This window comes from Temnothorax longispinosus, chromosome 9 (assembly GCF_030848805.1).
Source record: "Temnothorax longispinosus isolate EJ_2023e chromosome 9, Tlon_JGU_v1, whole genome shotgun sequence".
Taxonomy (NCBI): Eukaryota; Metazoa; Arthropoda; class Insecta; order Hymenoptera; family Formicidae; genus Temnothorax; species Temnothorax longispinosus.
In genome coordinates this window covers 17,413,106-17,434,308 of record NC_092366.1, presented here as the reverse complement: position 1 = coordinate 17,434,308, position 21,203 = coordinate 17,413,106, and the positions used below count along the sequence as shown (strand labels likewise).

Below are 21,203 nucleotides of genomic sequence, written 5' to 3'. Positions count from 1 at the left end.
TACATTCTAAAGGACTGAAAATAAAAGTAAAATAAATTAAATTATTCGCGGAACAGTACATTACGCAAACACGAAGAAAATAATTCTCGAGGTGTCTAATGCGATGAACAAAAGGTTACGGACCCCTGCATTGGGACGCCTGATCACCCCGCGCTTTATCCAGTCGATCGTTCAGCGGCTCGTTGACTCTCGTCGACGATGACGGCGCGTTCTCGTCCTGGTTGACAGGCTGACCTCGGCTGGGAGTGCTCTAATCCATGATTCCGCCGCGCGAGTCGGCCTCGATGACGAGAACCTACAACGGTGGAGGGTTACACACGACGCTCCGCAACTCTTATTGGGGCCCCCCGCGCGCGCGGACGCGGACACGACGCGATCGCGCGTCGCTCGTTTTCCCGGATGGCCCCACGGAAACCGGACACACAATGGGTCCACTTCCGCTGCGTGCAAGGCCAGAGAAGTCGGACGTGGGGGACCCCACCAGTCCGCCCCCGCGCGCGCGTTGTTATCCGCGCGCCGCGCTCCACGGGCCCCCTACGGCCTGTCACGCGGCCGTATCGCGGGGACCGCTCATCGGGAATGCACGATTTGCTCTTTTGCCGTTCTCTCTCCACTTCCCAGGTGTACAGGTGTCCATTATTTCCACGCTTTACGCCGATTTCGAACGTCAGTTTGATTACGGGTGCCATTCGCGCCGCACGCGTGATTTCGGCGTATACGCTCGCACGCCTCTTTCTCGCGCGCGACAGCTCGGCGGATAGCTCACGAGGGACGCTTCAAGATCGCACTTCGGGATCGCGTCGGGATAGCATCGACATCGCTTTCCTTCGCCCTTCTTCTCGGTAGAGTCGCACAATCGCTCCCGAAAGGACGGAGAGCTCGCGACAGAAAAGCGGAGAATTTAGGGAGAGCTGTCCCTCTCGGGTAAGATAGCGTTCTTTCGTACAATTGATAATCTTATTCAAATGTCGCGCGATATCTAATCTGTACAGAGGAAAATTTCTTAGTCCGTAAATTCATTCGTAATTTAGACTTTAATTATAATTTTATAGCATTTTTTTCTAAGGAAATGCCACGAACGGAAGATTAAATCGCGTGCTCGTGAGGGTGAATTTATTCTACCAATCCGCAGCATCCTCATGTTCCGTTATCTTCCTTGCAAAGAGATTTATTAGATCGATAAACCACTTGAAATGTTAGAAAATATAAGACTCTTCATATACGCTTATCATGAATTTTTAGTAAATATATGACTAATTCCCTTCGCTATACAATCGTGAAAAGAAAAATATTCTTACAGAACATCACTTGCGTGATTACATGTCCATATAAGGACTGAAGACTGCCAGCATGACTGCAACTATTCGAAAACTTAATTAATTATTCCAATGACGTGTATATATCTCGTAGTGATTAACGCGTTGGAGCGCAGTACACGTTCGTATTGCTGTAATTACGATAATTACTCGTTACGCAATCGTAAGATACGAGCACTATACTGAGGCTCTTTCACAGAGCCTCGCGATCGTATTCGATTGGTAAATAACTATCAAGTGACTCGCAGAAATATCAGCCGCGATCCAGACACATTGTCGCCTCTCTCTCTCACCCCCGGCATCACGTCGTGCTCGAATTCGATGGGGAATTAGCATGGCGCATTACCAGATAATAATTTGTCGTTGCGTGCGAAAGTTCCATTAACATGAACGTCACACAACAATGACCGAATTCATTCTCCGTTCGACACGGATACGCACGCAACAATGCCATCCGCGTACCAATGGGGTTCAAAGCACCACGACAATAGGACCTGCGGTGGAAGCTCCCAGTGAAAAGCGGCTACAGAAAGTAAGCTTTCAAAAGGCCGGTGATTCCCAAAGCCCGAATTGCGAATTGCGTCAACAACGATCTTCAAATTGCCTTTTGTGTGTTCCTCTATAAATAACTCGTTTCTGTCGTTCGTTCATGAGCGATATTGGTTGGCGATAAATCTCAAATCCTCGGTTTAGAACGTAATATTTCGTAATAGCCGATTTTATAACGGTGCAGCAAAAATTAAAAACACTTTGCGCGAACTATTCGTTATACTTTTAACGTCTTCTCTACCCGCGCGGCGTTTTTAATTGGTGGTAATCTCTGCTCGTGTCTCTGACGATATGTTTAATTACCTTAATCCGAGTAATTTCCCGAAATAATTTGCACACGGAGAGAGCGGCACGTCATAAATCCGGCAATCCGCGGCGAGGACAATTGCAGAAATGTAATTTCGTATTATACCGCGTAATATTACACGAATTATGACGAACGGGCGCCATAATTTTCTCTCGCGACCGACGATATTAACATCAGTATAAGCTTTTATACTGCGTTGTCGGTGACAGACACAATTATCGAGGCGATAAACCATAACGTGATTAATAAGCAGTGTGCTCTGCACGATGGACACCCGATGGGATACAATCGGTGGACGAGCCATGGGCCATAGTAATTGGCACTCGTCACGAACAAGTGCATACGCTCGTGCATCAACGAGTAAACATAAATTACCCCGACAATAAAATCCTCTTTATGATACGTTGTCGATATCATAAACATCGCCATTGTGGCGTCGCTGTAGGTGCACTCGTTGAGCTTGATTGCGATACTCTCAAAATTATAAATAAACGAATAAAAGCGAACACATTAACATTCGTATTGTACCTTGTAGGCAGTTCGTCACTTTTAAAATATCAAAATAATTTAATTGCCATGATTTACTCTCAATCATGTGTTTTAACACACTAGTACTAGTATCTGCTTTACGCGAGCGTTACTTCTGTAGTAATTTACGATAATTCACTTCGCGTAAACGGGGATCATCTGCCAGAGACACTCGTTTACGCGGAGTGAATTATCGTAGAGTTACTACAGAAGTAACGCTCGCGTAAACAGAGTACAGGTAAAACGAATAATATTAAAATACTGATGCACATATCAAATAAAATCAAAATAGAAAATAAAATAAAATAAAATAAAAATTCACGCGACTCCAGCTCGAAAACCAAACTCAACGCATATCACACAAATACGTTTTTTTTTTCTTTCAATTGATGGTACCGAATAGTGATGAAATCATTGGTAGACGCATGAAGATGACCCTGCTCGTTCTTTCGTTTCCGATGATTGAACCCGCGCTTTCCTACGTCAATCACGATAACCGGATAGATAATGGCAACCGGCTAATAATGTAATGCCTGAAAGTTGGAACCACGCTTCGTTGCCCTTACAGGCGTGTGCTGGTCCTTTGGCAGCCACGTACGTACACGAGCGCGCGAGGGTGACAGTGTGTGGAAGTGTTCAGGGTGAGTGCCCGTCAGGAATCCCATAAAGTTTAGTATATACGCTGTCCCCCGCTGTATGTATGTATCTCGAGTACGTCGAAACGTCCATCCAGAACAAATGGCTCTCGCCAGTAGTTTTATCTGTTTTTCGATTTTTCACGTATTGTTTTTTTTACGCGAGGGACAAAACTGGATTTGCGTCCGTTGCACCTGGTCCTCCAGGGAAATTCGGAAGAAACATTCGAGCAATTTCGAAAATTAGCTAAGCAATTATTCCATTTACTCTTTCTATATATACATTCTTTTACATACATTGTTTTGTGAATTTTTTTAATTAAATATTTTTCTGATTAAATGTGAAATGAAATATTTATATGTGTGTAGCGTGCGTAATTTTTAAAAAACTTTATGCCTCTTTGAAGTACATATAAACTGTTTCAATATTTTTCCCTGGACATTTATATTTCATGAAAGAAAAATACACGTGAAAAATAGGTGTAATCTTTCTGATAGTTTGTCATATAAATAATTTCGAGGTCTCTTGCATTATTAAATTTCAATACAAAGCTATCCCTTAGGAAAGCATTTCTCTATTCGCATAAATTAAATTTCTCCCCTCTTTTTGAAAGCACATTCACGTCCGACTTCTCAATTTCTACCTCGTGTAATTTCTCGACAAATAACTCAAAATAATTTATATTTTTTTAATAACGTACATTTAATGTATATAACGTTAAAAATTAAAATTAAAATAAAAAATTAAAATCGTAAAAAGTTTCAATAATAATGATATTTTTCTAAAATAAAAATATATCTCTTTCCTTTTATGTGTTAATATTATTAATGTTCAATAATTCATTTTCAGATCGTAACAGCGATTGGCATGTATGCGACATAGTAATCTGTACATTTCAATATCATCACGATGCGGAGATCAATTAGTATGCTGCTAACTATTTGGATACTCGTCGTGTTAGATCTATTGGTCAATGGTAAGTAAACATTAAATTAAAAATTCTTTCCAATATCTTTCAAATTGATAAATATCATTAACACATACATTACTCACAAATGTTTTTAAAAAATTAGCAGGAAGAAAAAACATTTAATCTTCATGACTAAAATTGATTCTAAATTTATTTTAAATTAATTGATTTGATTGAAGCAATAAGCAGCAATTAATTAATAGCAATTTTTGCTAAAAATTAGAATAAAGATCTTAATTCCGATTTTCTGTTCATCGCGGCAAGTTATATCCTAAATTGTTTCCTGAAAATGTGCTCTAACGTTTGGAATTCGCATATAGTTAAATAGTTCTGCGAACGTGCGAGCGAACAAATCGAGGGATACAAAACGATGTCACGTCGTACTTGCGAAACTGTTGGTCGGTATTGTGTCACTATCCGTGCCACTTATGGACACGAAAATATCGCGTTTTGATAAGATCGAAGAGCGCACGTGCGTGTTTGTCGACTAGAGGAAGTAGTTTTGAATTTTATGTGAATAGGAAATAATAATACGTACTTTTTCGCGCGAAATAATATATAAATAATAAAAACAGGAAAGGATTTGTCGCGCGTTGACCGACAAACGGACGCTAACGAGAAAACCATTATAGTTTCAGCGCAAACGACCTGCAACGGTGGTTTGGGTAGGGTAGTTTACGAGAGACTTCCGGATCAGCAACTTCAGGGTTTCGACGACGATGTGGTAAGTTCGCGGCGATTTCGGAAATACTTTACATTTTACCTTTAACCATCGTGCTCTAATAGTTTCTCAAATTTCTAGCTTATTATCAGTAAAATATTCATGAAATATAATGTTTTATTTCACAAATTTTCAGATATTTTAATGTATTAACTATAACGTTGGGATTTTTTATTCGTGCGTTGTTTCGTGTGGAAACGATCGATCGGGCAAGACCGCCTCTCGAATTTCAATTTGCGGACACAATTTCGCGATGTAGCTGTCGCGTAGGAAAAGTCGTCACGTGACAGTAGCTGCGATAAAAAAAAACGTTGAAAAATTTCGTTTTACGACAGGTGCGAGACTCGGCGCCTCCGTTTAGAGTTTTGGAAAAGTGTCAAGAGCTCTGTCTGCGCGACAGAACGGCGACGAACAATCTGGTCCGCGCCTGTACGAGCTTCGACTTCCAGCCTGGCAGTAGAATTGCGTCCTTCAGCGGCGCTGCCGAGTACGAGGAGAGTACTTGCTATTTAACGAGGGAACAGGCTCAGCCGGAGGGCATCGGAAATCTCATGCTCGTACCGAACAGCGTGCACTTCACTGAAGTGTGCCTAGCGTGTGAGTATTCGCATGTCGACAGAAAAGTATATCTTTGTATGCACCGAGGTGCATTTTATTAATTGAAACAGCCGCTCGTTCGTGAGTTCGTTCGTCAAAAGAACAAGTCAGCAATGATTTTTTTTTCTTCAGTTCTAATAGAAATGGAACGAACGATTCTCTCCGAGGGAAGGCTAAAATTCTTAAATTGTGATTTAGTTCAACTTTTGTCTTTAATAATTTCTATTTACTGGAAATTAATATAATGATTAATATTCTCTCTTTCACTCTCAGCCGACAGAATAGAAAGGGAATGTCCAAACCGTCGTTACGTGTTCGAGAGGCATCCGAGGAAAAAGCTGAAGCTACCCTTGACAGACATTAAAGAAGTCAGCGCCGCTAACAGAACCGACTGCGAGGACAGGTAGGTATACATGTGGAGATTAAAAATTACTATATATATGTCGTAAAAGAAATAATATTTTATTGTTTTTGTGTTCAGATGTCTCAACGAGTTCAGTTTCGTCTGCCGATCGGCGACATACGACACTGCCCTAAGGAGCTGTTCTCTCAGTCGTTTCACCAGAAGAACTCATCCCGAATTACTGGAGGACGATCCAAATTCTGATTATCTGGAAAATACCTGCCTTAATGGTACGTAATTACGTATTTTGTTACAAAATTGCGTCAGAAATTTTCTTGTAATATTTAGAAATCGCGCGAGAAAACATTATTAAGAGACGTTAAATTAGCATGTTAAATATATCGGGAAATATCACGTACATATTTACACATTACTCACATAATTATATTAATTAATAACATTTATATCAATTATACATAATTGTTAAAATTGAAGAAATATTCTTTTAACGTGTGATCAGCCGAAAGACGATGCGACGGCCTCGCAGTATTTGTCAAAGAAGAGAACAAACGTTTACGCGGCCCGTTTGAAGTGGATATATACACGAATCTCACTTTGGACGAATGTCAGGCGCTATGTCTCAGAGCGGAGAAATATTTCTGTCGCAGCGTCGAGTTTGACGAGCAAACTCGACAGTGCGTCATATCCGAGGAAGATTCCGTTTCACAAAAGGACGATATTGGAGTTAGTAGCAGCCCAAGCCATCACTTTTACGATTTGGTGTGTTTAGATAATCGTGAGTGTATGCAAAATAATATTAATTTGTAATACTAGCTCTCCTTGCCCATCTCTATTTTAGTTTGCGATAATTCGTCTCATTACGTAAGTAATATTCGCAATAAATTGTATAAAGAATTAATTATTTTACCAAAACATTATCTAATGTTCTAACCAAAATTAATTTTCAAAAAACTAAGCTTTTATTAAACTATTTTTTTAAATTTATTTTTACTAATATCTTGGTTTATTAAATTTACTAATTACTAATCTTTTCTATAATTTCATTAACGTGGTTTCGGTGTAAATAAATGAAATAAAGATTTGATCGAACATGTAATCCTAAAATTGCCTATTGTACAAATTATTTACCGTTCTAATCGAGAGTTCAAAGTATCAGAGTGATTTCTATCTTACTCTGTATCTGTATCATAGTACATATTCTAACGAGGCGTTCAATTAACAATGGTCACTTGGTGATTCACAACTCGTTATCAATGCCCACTTACGAAGCGTAGATCCGTCCGTAGCGCGCGGCTCCGAATACCCGGACAGCAGCTCGTCGTCGCACCTCTTCTCCGACGGTCGTCGTCCGGACACGGCCTTCCAGCGTTATCGGAACTCGCGTCTGAGCGGCGAGTTTCATTCAGAGATCACCGGACGCAGCCTCAGCGAGTGCCTGGACGAGTGCCTCCGGCAGACGAGCTTTCAGTGCCGTAGCGCCGTTTACTCCGAGCATTATCATACCTGCCGATTAAGCCGGTTCAATCAGAGGGACGGTAACCGGATTATCTACGATGCCGATTACGACTATTACGAGAATCTCATGCGTGAGTATCGATCGTCTGTCCGTTCGCCGCGAGAAAGGATACGTGATAAACAGTTTCTGAATATCGTGTCATCCGCAATAAATTCTACGCAGCTAATAGAACTTCAACAATTAATATATATCCGAAAAAGATCAATAAGCAGTATACTATCAAAAAAGTAAATTCTTGAACGTTTATCTTTGTTCTGCTACGAAAAATTTGGAATCGATTCGATTCTTTTCTTAAACAATTATGTCGGTTGATAGATTGACTTGTATCACTGCGCTGCGTATTTCGCGAATTTATTGAAGCAATATGATACAGCGTTACGTAGATTAATGTTTAATTTAACGACCCATTGTATATACTAACAGATCAATATCTAGACGGCGATCGCGATGGCCCTGGATACAGACCCGATCCTCTGGGACAAGACACAAACTTTGGACGACCCTCTTTAGGAAGACCCGGTTAGAATCGCTTTATTAATTTAGCATAATATCGCATGTCGACGTGTTATATAAAGTTACGTAATTATTCATGGAACTGCTAAGTATTCCCATAAATTGTCGTAATGGGACAAGATCTCAAACACACAATGTATATAACCGCTGTTAGACATGACTGTTAACATCATCTGTTACGATCATCTCGTAAATATCATCTCATAAATCGTGTCATTCGAATACTAAGCTAATCAAAACTACATTCGCACTGTACGTTTAACGCTAAATATGGTTATCTAATCCTGAATTTTATTTTTCTTTACTATTATAATCGTATAATTTAATATTAATAAAAAATCAGATAACTGTATTTAATGGTAACGTATATAAGTTATTATCATATTTGTTTATCAGCTTCCATATTAAAAATGCGAAAGATTTAATATGCATAATTAATTATGGCAATAAAACTTATTAAAATATTTCCTTCAGGATACCCGGACGACTACGACAAAGGATACTCCAGTAGCGTCAAACCGGATCGCTATCCCGATCGTATGCCAGATCGGTATCCCGATCGCTATCCAGATCGTTATCCCGACCGTTATCCAGACCGATATCCCGATCGTCGTCCCTTAGACGATAGATACCCGGACAACAGATATCCTTTAGGCGAGTCCGACAACTATCCCGATCGATATCCTGTTGGTGATCGATATCCTGATAGATATCCTGCTGGAGATAGATATCCCGCTGGAGATAGATATCCCGCTGGAGATAGATATCCCGCTGGAGATAGATATCCCGCTGGAGATAGGTATCCCGCTGGAGATAGGTATCCCGTTGGAGATAGATATCCCGCTGGAGATAGATATCCCGCTGGAGATAGATATCCCGCAGGAGATCGTTATCCCGCAGGAGATCGTTATCCCACGGGAGACCGTTATCCTTCCTCTGATCGTTACCCAGTTGGAGACCGTTATCCGGATCGATATCCCATATCCGATCGATATCCTGTTAGAGGAGGAGACCGCCGTCCTGTTAGCGTCAATAGATATCCAGATGCCGGAACTTTGGGGAGATATCCCGCGAATGACCGATATCCCGTAATACATGGGGTCCGACTGATTCCAAGCCGATATCCTACTGACATGATTGATCGATATCCCAATACAATCGATCGGTATCCTCTCCCGGAAGACCCGATGGACCGATATCCTATGACATTAGGTGATAGAACTCCTATCGATCGATATCCAGCTACTGGAAGATATCCAGACAAGGACCCTTATGCTAACCGGTAAGTCGCGAGATTAAATCAAAGGTAAATATTTTTTTCGCTTAATTTGTCGCTTTTTTAGTAGCACGTTGTCTGCCTAATGAGTTTTACGTTTATTCAACGTAAATAATTTATGTAATCTTGATAGGTCACATAATGTATCATAGAAAAATTACATTGCGATTCAATTAAACAGCAGGTATCCGCCGCCAGGAATGTTCTCGCACGGATTCGTCGATGACGTTCGCGGTCCCCAGGGCCAGGGTCCCGAGTCACGACCTCCTTACGGCGCGGGCGGTGGGCCTTATGGTCCGGCGCGACCCCCCGTTGGAGGGTACGGAGGGTACGGCGACGGCGGTGGTATCGTCGGTGGTGGATACATAGGCGAAGGCGGCGTCTACAACTCTCGTCCATTTGGAACTGCCGGCGGGCCTATCATAGGCAGACCTCCGTTAGTGTCTAGGTGCGACGAGCAGGATAATTTCAGACAAGTCGGGACACACACCAGAGTGCGAAAGCCGTTCGTCAGACGGTACACCACCGCCTCGTCGTTGGCTCAATGCGAGAGAGAATGTGCCGACGCTAGAGACTTCGTTTGCAGGTAATAATAAAGACCGAATTTATAAAAATATATTGAACGATAATTAAAATTTATATCAAAACATCGAGTTCTTTTCGGTAATTACATAATTCGAAAGATATTTGCGAAAGATGCTTGACATAAATAAAGCTTTGTCGTTTTGCTAGCAATTTAGAGAAAATAAAAGCATCTTAAATCCAAATTGAATAATTTTTTAATGATAATGTGCTACATGATCGATTTAAGCAATATATTTCATGATAGCGATGTGATTATATTTATCAAAGGCATAAAAACGTTTCCTAGCGATTATAAAATCAACAGAGAATAGTGAAAGTTAACATAAAAAATAAAATTGAATTCGGCTCATATATCAGTACGCGAAACAGGAAAGATAATTCTGCAAAGGCATAAGTAGGAAGTGCGTTCATCGAAAGCTACAGTTACAACGGTGAAACGCATTGCAGCATTCCGACAGTTGATTCAGGAGATGCTTGTGACCCGGGAAGCTTGAAATTGAATTAGGAATGATCTGAGAGCGTTTGTTTGCGCAATCGATCGGACAGTGCTCGCAAATTCCCAACGTCATTTGCAGGTCCTTCAATTACCGGCCGTACGCCGCGCCTTACGGGGCCGAGAGGGACAACTGTGAGCTCAGCGACCGGGACTCCAGAGACATGGACATGGGCAATCCGGTTTATTACGACTCGGGCTCCGATTACGATTTCTACGAGAGGAACAACGGCCGCCAGGGCGCAGACGGAGAATGTCTGGACGGTAAGCGGCCACTCCGTCCGTAAAGTGCCGATACAAAAGCTGGAAACATGCGCGAAACACACATGAACTCATTGAGAACCAGGGTGAAACGTATGTTCAAAATACGAATAAAATGTCCAGATTATTATCTACATGGAATTAAGAACGCATTGAAGACAGCGTTTCACTCGGCATTCGATCTATAAAATGAGATAATTACTCTTCTAGAATTACTATTCTAGCTGCACATATTTGATGATGGATTTTTACGCACGTTATTGTACATACAATTTTGCACCACTGTCACACGACTTCACCTTTACGAAATAAATCTCTAATGCTGTTTTTTTTTTCACCTATACGTTTTCTCCTTCTCGCACGTGCGCAACCTATGCAATATCCAACACACCAACACAGCCTACATTCCAAGTATCGAGGGTGTACGTGATACATTTTTATGACCATCCCTGATCAGCGATTTCCCATCCCTTCCCAATCTTGCTAATAGAGAAGCAATACGGTTTTTAGCATAGTCAACTTGTGTATCTTATCCATGTAAGCTCGATTTCACCTTGGCCTGCTAATAATTTTATTGACTATTTAATTAACTTCAATTTAATTAACTTGGCACCGTATTTAATTAACGCGCACCTCTCTTTGAGCCTTGGTTTGCCGGAAACCGCGCGGATGCCAACGAATTACGCTCTGTTACACTTCTAGTGAGTCAAGTCTGTAGCGAGGACGGGATGGAGTTTACACTAAGGACGCCGGAGGGATTCATCGGGCGAATTTACACGTACGGGTACTACGACCGGTGCTTCTTCCGCGGAAGCGGCGGCACCGTGAACGTGCTCCGTATCAGCGGACCTCAGGGATACCCCGAGTGCGGCACACAACGAGTAAGAGTGGCCATTTCCGTTTAACTGTTCGATCCGCCGAAGTAATTTCCATGATTTGATTCAAGCTAAAAACTTTTATCGTGCACGATCACCAAAGGACTACGAAAGCTTCATGAAGCATGGGGAAAAGTCCGCGATTACTTTTAATTAGATTTATAAAAGTTATTTATAATAATTTGCTTTCTTTAATTTTTGTATTAACGACCCACTTCTCTTTCTTGGTAGTATCTGATAAAATCGCAATTTTTGACAGTAGTAATAGATGTATGTGATAAATGCTTTGATGAATGTTTGCAGTACGGCGATACGATGACAAATATCGTGGTGGTGCAATTTTCGGATTACGTGCAAACCGGACGGGACAAACGATTCAACCTGACGTGCATGTTTCGGGGGCCTGGCGAAGCTGTCGTCACATCCGGCTACATCGGTGCCGGGTATGCCAGGTCATATCGATCGAGAGGTCGCGTCTTGCACCGAGAGTATGATTTTTAACGCGTTACGTGCCATATAGGGACACTGAATTTTGTAAATAAAGCCATATCGAGAGAAAAATTATTGAGCCTAACTAATAATATTCCTTGTTATAATTTATAATCTTATCTAATTATATACTTACAGGATTTTCTTCCGACGAAACGTATAATTTCAGAGCAAGCAAGTCAAACTCTCCATCTTTAGATACGTTGAGCAAATATTACCGTATTGCTCCAACGTTATTCTAGGCTCCCCTTGCTCATTAATTTCATATGTTAACATGGAGTCACATATAATGCTTAGCGAGTTACTGTGAGCAGAGTAAAACGCTCCGTCTTTCGTACGCGAGTATACATAGGTGCAAGCACGCTCGTGCAATTTCTTTTATTACACATTCAGTCCCAAATGTCATTTAAGAATATCACGCACGCAATTCTATTCCTTCGTGCAATTGCCTACTTTACGTTACACTGTATCATATATAACGTACTACTTTTTTATTAACGTTGCCACTTATTAAAAAATTAATTAATACGATTAATTATAGTATCGGAAATTTTGGGTTTTTATGCTATTAATTATGACGCAATAGTTACTTTTTAATACTACTTTACTATTTGCAATAGTTATTTTTGTGTTACAATAGTTATACCAAAAAATCTCTAGTTGGAAGATGATAAATTTACATGAATTGGTAAAATTAAAATTTAGAAGTAAAAGTTAATTGGTTGATTTATGCCGTCGGCATTATTTTTTATATACGTCGCTTTTACCACACTATTCGATGTTTCTACTTTCAATTTCGCTAATGGAACTCGTACGTGCACTGTACAGATCAGGGTCTCCCATCCCTATTGAATATCTCCCAGCGGAAAACACCTTGAGCTCCAGAGTACGCTTGATGATTCTCTATCAGGGTAGACCTACGACGACCATCGCTGTCGGTGACCCTCTCACATTCAGACTCGAAGCTCAGGATGGGTAATCTCCATTTATACGTCTTTTAGCATAATAATCGCGAGAATTTAATAAAATTACAAGGTTACATTTTAGAGCATGGTTTAATAGAAATAATACCTTCGTATTACTGTCTGATTCCGTTGACTTCAAAATTAATCTTTGCACGCGTCGGAAATTGAAAGCTTCACGTATTTAAAACATATAATTATTTAAATTTTAATAAGTCCTAATTATTATTTCCCATAGGTACAATTACGTAACGGATATATTTGCTACCAACGTTATCGCAAGAGATCCTTACTCTGGTAGAAGTGTTCAACTGATAGACAGATATGGGTAAGATACATCCGCTAATAGTCAGAGAAGAAAAAGAGAGAAATTATAATAGCATTATAAAAACACAGCAATAATATTACATTATCTATACTGGAGATAATGCAATATTATTGCTGCATTTTTTCTTGGTCTTTCTCGAGCTGTCAAGTTACATAAATAAATTTAATTATCCGCAAATCATAACGTATCGGACATATCGTATCGTGATTAAAACGGAAATTTTTGCAGCTGTCCGGTGGACAACTACGTGTTTCCGGGTTTGGATCGTCTCCGCGACGGCGATAGCCTCGAGGCCCGCTTCAACGCCTTCAAAATACCTGAATCAAATTTCCTGGTGTTCGAGGCGAACGTAAGAACGTGCCGCGATGGCTGCCAACCGGCGTATTGCTCCGGCGGTACCGGCAGGAGCGAGCCGTCTTTCGGCAGGCGGCGAAGGGACGTAAATAACGACACGGTAGCGGACGAGGACGAGGTGTCGCCGATAACGGTGACGGACGGTGACTCGAACAACGTGTCGACGACGATTTTCAACGCGACCGACCCTGCGAACGACGACATGGATAACGAAGAGGAGGAAGAACATGTCAGGGAAATGATAGAGGTACCAAGATAGAAGCTTTCGCGTCGAAGGAATGAAAAGATGTCATCTCCATTTCCGCGGTTTATAATATTATCTGTATTTTGATAGGTTCTCGACTCGAGAATGGACATTGAAAAAGACACCGTCGTCGAGAAGCAAACCAAGATCTTGGAAAATATTTGTATAACGCAAAATGAATACTATGGCTTGGTTACCGCAGTGGGTATCCTCGTCGTGCTCTTAGCCTCCGTCGTTCTCTTGTCTATGCTCGTTTATAGGTAAAACTTATATTTAACTTTCGAAAATTTATTTCTCATTTACGTTCTCACAAGATTAAATTAATCTATAAATATTTCATAAAAACTTATAGTATTATTAATAAAAAATAACTGAGTTTCTCAGTTTATACAGTTTCTTATGCTTCTCTGCCTATTAAGCGAATTTAAAGTGATTCATCGTTTCAGAAAATACGTTTATTCCGTGATCATGAAAAATCGTAGACTCGACAAAACCTGCAATCGCAGCAGCCATTCCGACGAGCCTTACAACAGCCGAGTTAACAACTTTTCTTTCATGAGAGCAGGTCTTCAGAAACCGTTCCAGGCTTCGTAAGTAAAAAGTCAAACAAACAATCTATATATTTTAAGTTCAGAGTCATAAAGGGGGAAAATGCGTTAAAAAAATATTTAACATTTCCGCATTAATATTTAATTATTCATCATTAATTTGCAATAGAGATCGTAACAGGAGGAAATGTTTAATTATTATAGATCGATCTCGAGATCAATGAGCAATGCTATCAGCCAACGTCTCGCCTCGTCGTCCACCGCTCTGGAGGGTGCTGTAGGATTGTCCAGTGGTCGACGTGGCGGTTTCGATCCGAGCGAGCCGATCTACACCGATCCTTCGCTTTTCGAGGTCACCCGTTGCTCGAATACCGCGAAATCGGCTCTCAGCGACAACTTTCATCTTATGTAGAAGAAATTCGCGGAGAGATCGAACCCGAAATTGCGTTACGTGAACGATCCCCGCTCTATTTATTTATACCTTAATGAGAGTATACGAAAGCGACTAACGACAACCAATCCATGACAAATCAGCATCCAATATGATCTATTCTGTCACTAGTCAATAACCCACTGCCAGTCCCTCTGCTAATGAGTGTCAAGCATTTAAATCCTTCAAATGGATTCCGAATAATCTAGATTGACTTTTAGTATATCGTCGAAGATTACCTAAATTAGAATTTACGTTTATATAATACTACAATATTACTAACAATCGAGAAGTTAAAGATATTGCTTTATAAAAATATTTCCTAAAGATGCTTCAGAAATAGCATTATTGTTTCTCTCAAACAAACATTCCAAAATGAATGCAAAATAGCTTTTAATATAATATAGAAATTTAAGTTTCGAATAATCAAGAGTATTTTAAGACGCAAAGAAAACTCGTGGTGGCATACTTAATTCCAACGATAATATGATAAAATGATAAATTTACTGTACACTTCTTACAGAATCTATTTTTTTATCTTTTACATGTTTCTTTTAAATTGGAAGACATAGAGTTGTCTGTGCGCTTATAATTTTACCAAAAATGACTGATCCAAACATACAAATAGTACGAATAATGTATGAACATCGAAACGCTTTTCTTTTATATTACTCTCATCATTTATCAACTCTTCGTCGCATCTGCATTTGTCAAAAGTCACAACTTCGCAACATTCGTCACAAATAATATCGCATAACGCAATAATTATTAATTACTAGCAAGTAAAATTATCAGAAGGTTTATATTTATTATGATATCTTGATTTTACATTTATGAGAAATAAAAATTGGTATTATATAGAGACACAACCACGTTTGCATTTTTCACATAACTAACTGATTTATCTTGCTTACAAGCACCAGCGCATCAACATCTACGCATTGGATAAAGAAAATAAAGAAAAATAATAAACTTACAGCAATGCGTTCTACGCGTACATCCAAATTATCCACTTCTCTTCATTCATCTTTAATCCTGTCCAACTTGTAAGTAAAGAACAGCATTTTGAGCCTGGCCTCCTCCTTGCGATAATGAGCCTCCTCCAGCTTGATCCTTGCCTCCTCCTTCAACATGGCAGCGATATCGACCTTCATCTGCGCTTCAGAAAGCGCTAGCACGTGCAGTTCTTCTTCTCGTTGCATCGATTTCCTTTGGCGATTATGCTCCTGCACAACGCGAGGCGAGATTGAAGTGTACAAGTCACTCGGTCCAGGATTTGTGTGAATTTCTCGGCGTGCGATATTCTTAAGATTGTTGTCCGTCGATTGATTAATCGTAGGGGTATCCGTGTGTGTGTGCGTGTTTCTTTTTATAACGAATCTCTCATAATAGTCATTTATCGAATCGGGGGCTGGCACAATACCGTCATGTTTATCAGCTGTGTAAAGTCAAATTATTTCAAATTTTTACTACTTTTTTGAAATTAGAAAGTACTATATCTCTCTATTAATAATAATACTGAATATAAAATTATTATATTACAAAATTATTATAAATCATTATATTACAACAAATATTTCTGTCACTTTCTAACAAAACTATAAAGAATTCCCGATTAAACAAGAAATAAAATTTTCGAAAAACGCGATGTGCAAATTAAAAATTATTTAATTTATAAGAATATCATTTCTCACATTTTTCCTTTATTGATATTTAATTATCGTTCATTATTATAACTTTATTTATTTGTATAATTGAAAAAATCAATTTCCTTTGACTGTGCATTTTTAAAAAATTCTGTATATTAAACGAGAGTAAAGCAAGAGAAAAGCATATTTACAATTTGAATCTTCGCGACTATCCACGTCTTTCTTCAGGCAGTTTGGATTTTGAGATCCGGCAGTACAGACACTTTGCAACGTAAACGGTTCTGAATCCTTCGGCTCGAATACTATATTCGGTGGCAGACCAACGGTTCCGGTAGACATCGGCGTTTCTGACATATTCTGGCCACAAGTTATACCTTCCCAGCATTGATTTCTCGCCCACCTATCGTCTTTTGTCGACTGACAAATCGCTTTCGTACCGTCACTAAAGAGATCAAAAAATCTAAATAGTTATTATTCTCCCGGGATCATTTTCTCTATACAACAAATTTAGCAAACTTCTAGGCTGAAGCAGATTTTTCTCCTGAATAAAAATTTTATTTGATACTACCTTTTCTACTCTCTCATCGCTCTCTCCTAGCTCTTATAAACAAAACTCGAAATAATTAAATTCCATAACTATTAAGTTCCGTTAAATGCCAAACTCGATTAACTCCGAAAGCAAAAATGCTTTGTATAATGTTAAATTACCGGAATTTCTTTTCCTCGCGATTACGCTTGCAGGCCTTCATATTCTCCCAGCAACGTCTGAGTTGTACAGAGGAACGAGTACCCCGAGATCCTACCATTGAGTTGTACTCCTCGGTGATTCGTGACCAAGCCGATTTCCGTTTGCATATAGAAATCGGATCCGATTTCCTACTCTGAACCACCGCGTGCTTGTTTATCAGCGATATCAAGATCTTCCGCTCCTCGAAGCTGTACGTCTTGCGGGTGCCTTTCAGAGATACGGATGCCATTTTATACCAGAGGCACACGAGCGTTCGATTGTTTCGCTCCGCTCTCGGGACGTTCTCCTTATATTAATATTAAGCCTAATTCAGATCGGCCTTCCATAGTATCTAACACTTCCTGTCGAACTTTTGGTTTCGCTCCGGTTGGAGTTCAAAGCGAACGTCAATAATCACATTTTTTATTCTGGCACTGCCATGTACTCTTGAATACAACACGCATGTACTGTAAAAAATAATTTAAATTTAAAAAATGACAAAAAGTCTTAAAATGCTATTATACATATAATATAATAGGGCGACACTCGACGAGAAGCACAAGGTTGCGGAAGCACTGAGGAGCGACACGCGGCATTGGACGCGAATGTCGAGAAATACGTTTATTTTTACGGTGCTAGCTGTTTTTTTAATGCGAGACATGGTTGCTCAGATGTAATTAGACGCTAAAAAATTTTAGAATGCAGCTGCATAATGCTAGACAGTGAGAAAAAGGTAGCTGCGAATGCCGACGAAAAGCGCTGGACGACAAATTCGGAGCTCCGAAATATCACACGCGATACCAAATAAATCTCGAGAAATACGTTTATTTTAATATTGTTATGTGTCCTTTAATGCGAAGCATACTTTCTCGAACAATATTAGACGATAAAGAATTCTAGAATGCTGTTGCATAATGTTAGCCAACGAGAAAGAGGCTAAGCGGCAAATGCTGCTCAGTGAGAGTCGGAGCTCCGAAATACCACATGCGACACCAAATAAATCTCGAGAAATACGTTTATTTTAATATTATTATGTATTCTTTAATACGAGGCATGCTCTCTCGAATGTGATTAGACGATAAATAATTATAAAATGCTGTTGCATAATGCTAGCCAACGAGAAAAAGGTAGCTGTGAATGCCGACGGGCGGCGTTGTTGACGACAAAGTCGGAGCTTCGAAATACGATAACTAACTAAATGATTCTCGAGAAATACGTTTATTTCAATATTGTTATGTGTCCGTTAATGCAAATCATGCTCTCTCAAACGAGATTTGACAATAAAGAGTTTTAAAATGCTGTTGCATACGTTTTACATTTCAGTATGCGAAACTGTCTGCCGCATTTTGCGTTTGCATAAATTATTCAGAAAAACATAATTAATAACTATATTAATAATTAGATTAATAGAATACTGTAATCTAAAACAATAATTAAAAAGTAGCAAGAATTTTTAATTATGCATTAGTTAGAGACGTTAGAAGACAATAAAAGTTAATAGAAAAATTAACTCGGATGATAAAGTAGGCGAAACTCAGGTTTCGCACCGCGAAAACTCGGAAATTTACTCCTGATATATCAGGAAAGCATGTTGAGCGAGGAGGTTGTCCGGATTGCAGGAGGTATTCCGCGGGTGTTTTGAAATGCGAAATGCGCTGAACGACACTGGGTCATATCTCGAGAAATATATTCATTTTAACATTGTTATGTATGTTTTAATGCGAGACTTGCTCTTTCAGATGTAATTAGACGATAAAGAGTTTTATAATGCAGTTGCATAATGTTAGACAACAAGAAAAAGGTAGCTGCGAATACCGACCAGCTAATACTAACGTTGATATGTTCTTTGATATAAGACATATAACTTTCTTGAAAAGAATTAAACGATAAAAGTTTTAGAATGTATTGTAAAAAGGCGAGGAGAATTGAATCATTAAGACAAAGGATATTTCTCAAGAATCGTTGATTGTCGCCCTTTCTGATTTCCATCCTTCTTGTCGTTCGCCATTTTGTAACAGCACTTTAAAACTTTTTATCACCTAATGTTATTCGAGAAAGCATGTCTCGCATTAAAGAACCCTTAAACATATTGGTCATTAGATTAATACAATATTACAATCTTAAATTATAATTAAAAAAACAGCGAGAATTTAATTACACATCCGTAGAGATGCTAGAAGATGATAAAAGTTAATAAAAGAATTAATTTAGATGATAAGATAGGCGAAACTCAGGTTTCGCACCGCGAAATCTCGGAAATTTACTCCTGATATATCAGGAAAGCATGAGAGCGAGGAGGTTGTCCGGATTGCAGGAGGTATTCCGCGGGTGTTTTGAAATGCGAAATGCGCTGAACGACACTGGGTCATATCTCGAGAAATATATTCATTTTAACATTGTTATGTATGTTTTAATGCGAGACTTGCTCTCTCAGATGTAATTAGACGATAAAGAGTTTTAGAATGCAGTTGCATAATGTTAGATAACAAGAAAAAGGTAGCTGCGAATAACGACGAGCTAATACTAACGTTGATATGTTCTTTGATATAAAACATATAACTTTCTTGAAAAGAATTAAACGATAAAAGTTTTAGAATGTATTGTAAAAAGGCGAGGAGAATTGAATCATTAAGACAAAGGATATTTCTCAAGAATCGTTGATTGTCACCCGTCGCCTTTCTGATTTCCATCCTTTTCGTCGTTCGCCATTTTGTAACAGCACTTTAAAACTTTTTATCACCTAATGTTATTCGAGAAAGCATGTCTCGCATTAAAGAACCCTTAAACATATTGGTCATTAGATTAATACAATATTACAATCTTAAATTATAATTAAAAAAACAGCGAGAATTTAATTACGCATCCGTAGAGATGCTAGAAGATGATAAAAGTTAATAAAAGAATTAATTTAGATGATAAGATAGGCGAAACTCAGGTTTCGCACCGCGAAATCTCGGAAATTTACTCCTGATATATCAGGAAAGCATGAGAGCGAGGAGGTTGTCCGGATTGCAGGAGGTATTCCGCGGGTGTTTTGAAATGCGAAATGCGCTGAACGACACTGGGTCATATCTCGAGAAATATATTCATTTTAACATTGTTATGTATGTTTTAATGCGAGACTTGCTGTCTCAGATGTAATTAGACGATAAAGAGTTTTAGAATGCAGTTGCGCATAATGTTAGATAACAAGAAAAAGGTAGCCTGCGAATACCGACGAGCTAATACTAACGTTGATATGTTCTTTGATATAAGACATATAACTTTCTTGAAAAGAATTAAACGATAAAAGTTTTAGAATGTATTGTAAAAAGGCGAGGAGAATTGAATCATTAAGACAAAGGATATTTCTCAAGAATCGTTGATTGTCGCCCGTCGCCTTTCTGATTTCCATCCTTTTTCGTCGTTCGCCATTTTGTAACAGCACTTTAAACTTTTATCACCTAATGTTTATTTCGAGAAAGCATGTCTCGCATTAAATGCGAATTAGGCTCTCTCAAATAAGATTAAACGATAAAGAGTTATAGAAAGCTGTTGCATAATGCTAGCCACTGAGAGAGAGGTAGCGCGAATGCCGACGGGCGGCGTTGGACGATAAATTCGGAGATCCGAAATACGATACGTGAGACCAACTAAATCTTGAGAAATATGTTCATTTTAACATTGTTATGTGTCTTTTAATGCGAGGCATGCTCTCTCGAATGTGATTAGACGATAAATAATTATAAAATGCTGTTGCATAATGCTAGCCAGCGAGAAAGAGGTAGAGGCGAATGCCGACGGGCGGCCTTGGACGACAAATTCGGTACTCCGAAATATCACACGCGACACCAAATAAATCTCGAGAAATACGTTTATTCTAACATTATTATGTGTCCTTTAATGCGAATAAGGCTCTCTCAAATAAGATTAAACGATAAAGAGTTATAGAAAGCTGTTGCATAATACTAGCCACTGAGAGAGAG

At 39.2% G+C, this 21,203-nt stretch overlaps 2 protein-coding genes across 9 annotated transcripts; one reads left to right on the top strand and one right to left on the bottom strand.

Moving 5' to 3' along the window:
* Positions 1-652: 652 nt before the first annotated feature.
* Positions 653-15,731, top strand: Nompa (no mechanoreceptor potential A). Of its 8 annotated transcripts, none has more exons than XM_071788581.1 (20): positions 653-924; positions 4,186-4,312; positions 4,939-5,030; positions 5,363-5,624; positions 5,898-6,027; positions 6,106-6,257; positions 6,488-6,763; positions 7,275-7,574; positions 7,928-8,023; positions 8,492-9,299; positions 9,475-9,879; positions 10,454-10,635; positions 11,335-11,513; positions 11,811-11,950; positions 12,825-12,971; positions 13,197-13,286; positions 13,515-13,887; positions 13,975-14,144; positions 14,331-14,474; positions 14,637-15,731. In XM_071788581.1, exons 2-20 carry the CDS (start codon positions 4,246-4,248, stop codon positions 14,842-14,844), a joined length of 4,221 nt encoding a protein of 1,406 aa, XP_071644682.1. In that variant the 5' UTR covers positions 653-924; positions 4,186-4,245; the 3' UTR covers positions 14,845-15,731. The 8 variants fall into 8 exon arrangements, with proteins under 8 accessions (XP_071644682.1, XP_071644679.1, XP_071644681.1 ...); XM_071788578.1 differs by having other exon boundaries at positions 11,811-11,959; XM_071788580.1 differs by having other exon boundaries at positions 7,263-7,574; positions 7,940-8,023; positions 11,811-11,959.
* On the bottom strand, positions 15,374-18,343 carry LOC139819330 (uncharacterized). Its single transcript, XM_071788584.1, has 3 exons — positions 17,220-18,343; positions 16,703-16,953; positions 15,374-16,300 (listed from the first exon to the last, which is right to left on the bottom strand). The coding sequence occupies exons 1-3, from the start codon at positions 17,486-17,488 to the stop codon at positions 15,882-15,884; spliced, it is 939 nt and encodes a 312-aa protein (XP_071644685.1). The 5' UTR covers positions 17,489-18,343; the 3' UTR covers positions 15,374-15,881.
* Between the last annotated feature and the right edge of the window lie 2,860 nt (positions 18,344-21,203).

Bases quoted from the DNA above. Each gene is read 5' to 3' on its own strand.
- Nompa (XM_071788574.1), top strand. From the start codon at position 4,246: ATGCGGAGATCAATTAGTATGCTGCTAACTATTTGGATACTCGTCGTG. The intron at 6,258-6,487 runs GTACGTAATTAC...ACGTGTGATCAG, and splicing joins GGAAAATACCTGCCTTAATG to CCGAAAGACGATGCGACGGC. The intron at 11,514-11,810 runs GTAAGAGTGGCC...GAATGTTTGCAG, and splicing joins CCGAGTGCGGCACACAACGA to TACGGCGATACGATGACAAA.
- LOC139819330 (XM_071788584.1), bottom strand. From the start codon at position 17,488: ATGGCATCCGTATCTCTGAAAGGCACCCGCAAGACGTACAGCTTCGAG. The intron at 16,954-17,219 runs GTAATTTAACAT...TGATCTCTTTAG, and splicing joins CGCGAGGAAAAGAAATTCCG to TGACGGTACGAAAGCGATTT. The intron at 16,301-16,702 runs GTAAATATGCTT...GACTTTACACAG, and splicing joins TAGTCGCGAAGATTCAAATT to CTGATAAACATGACGGTATT.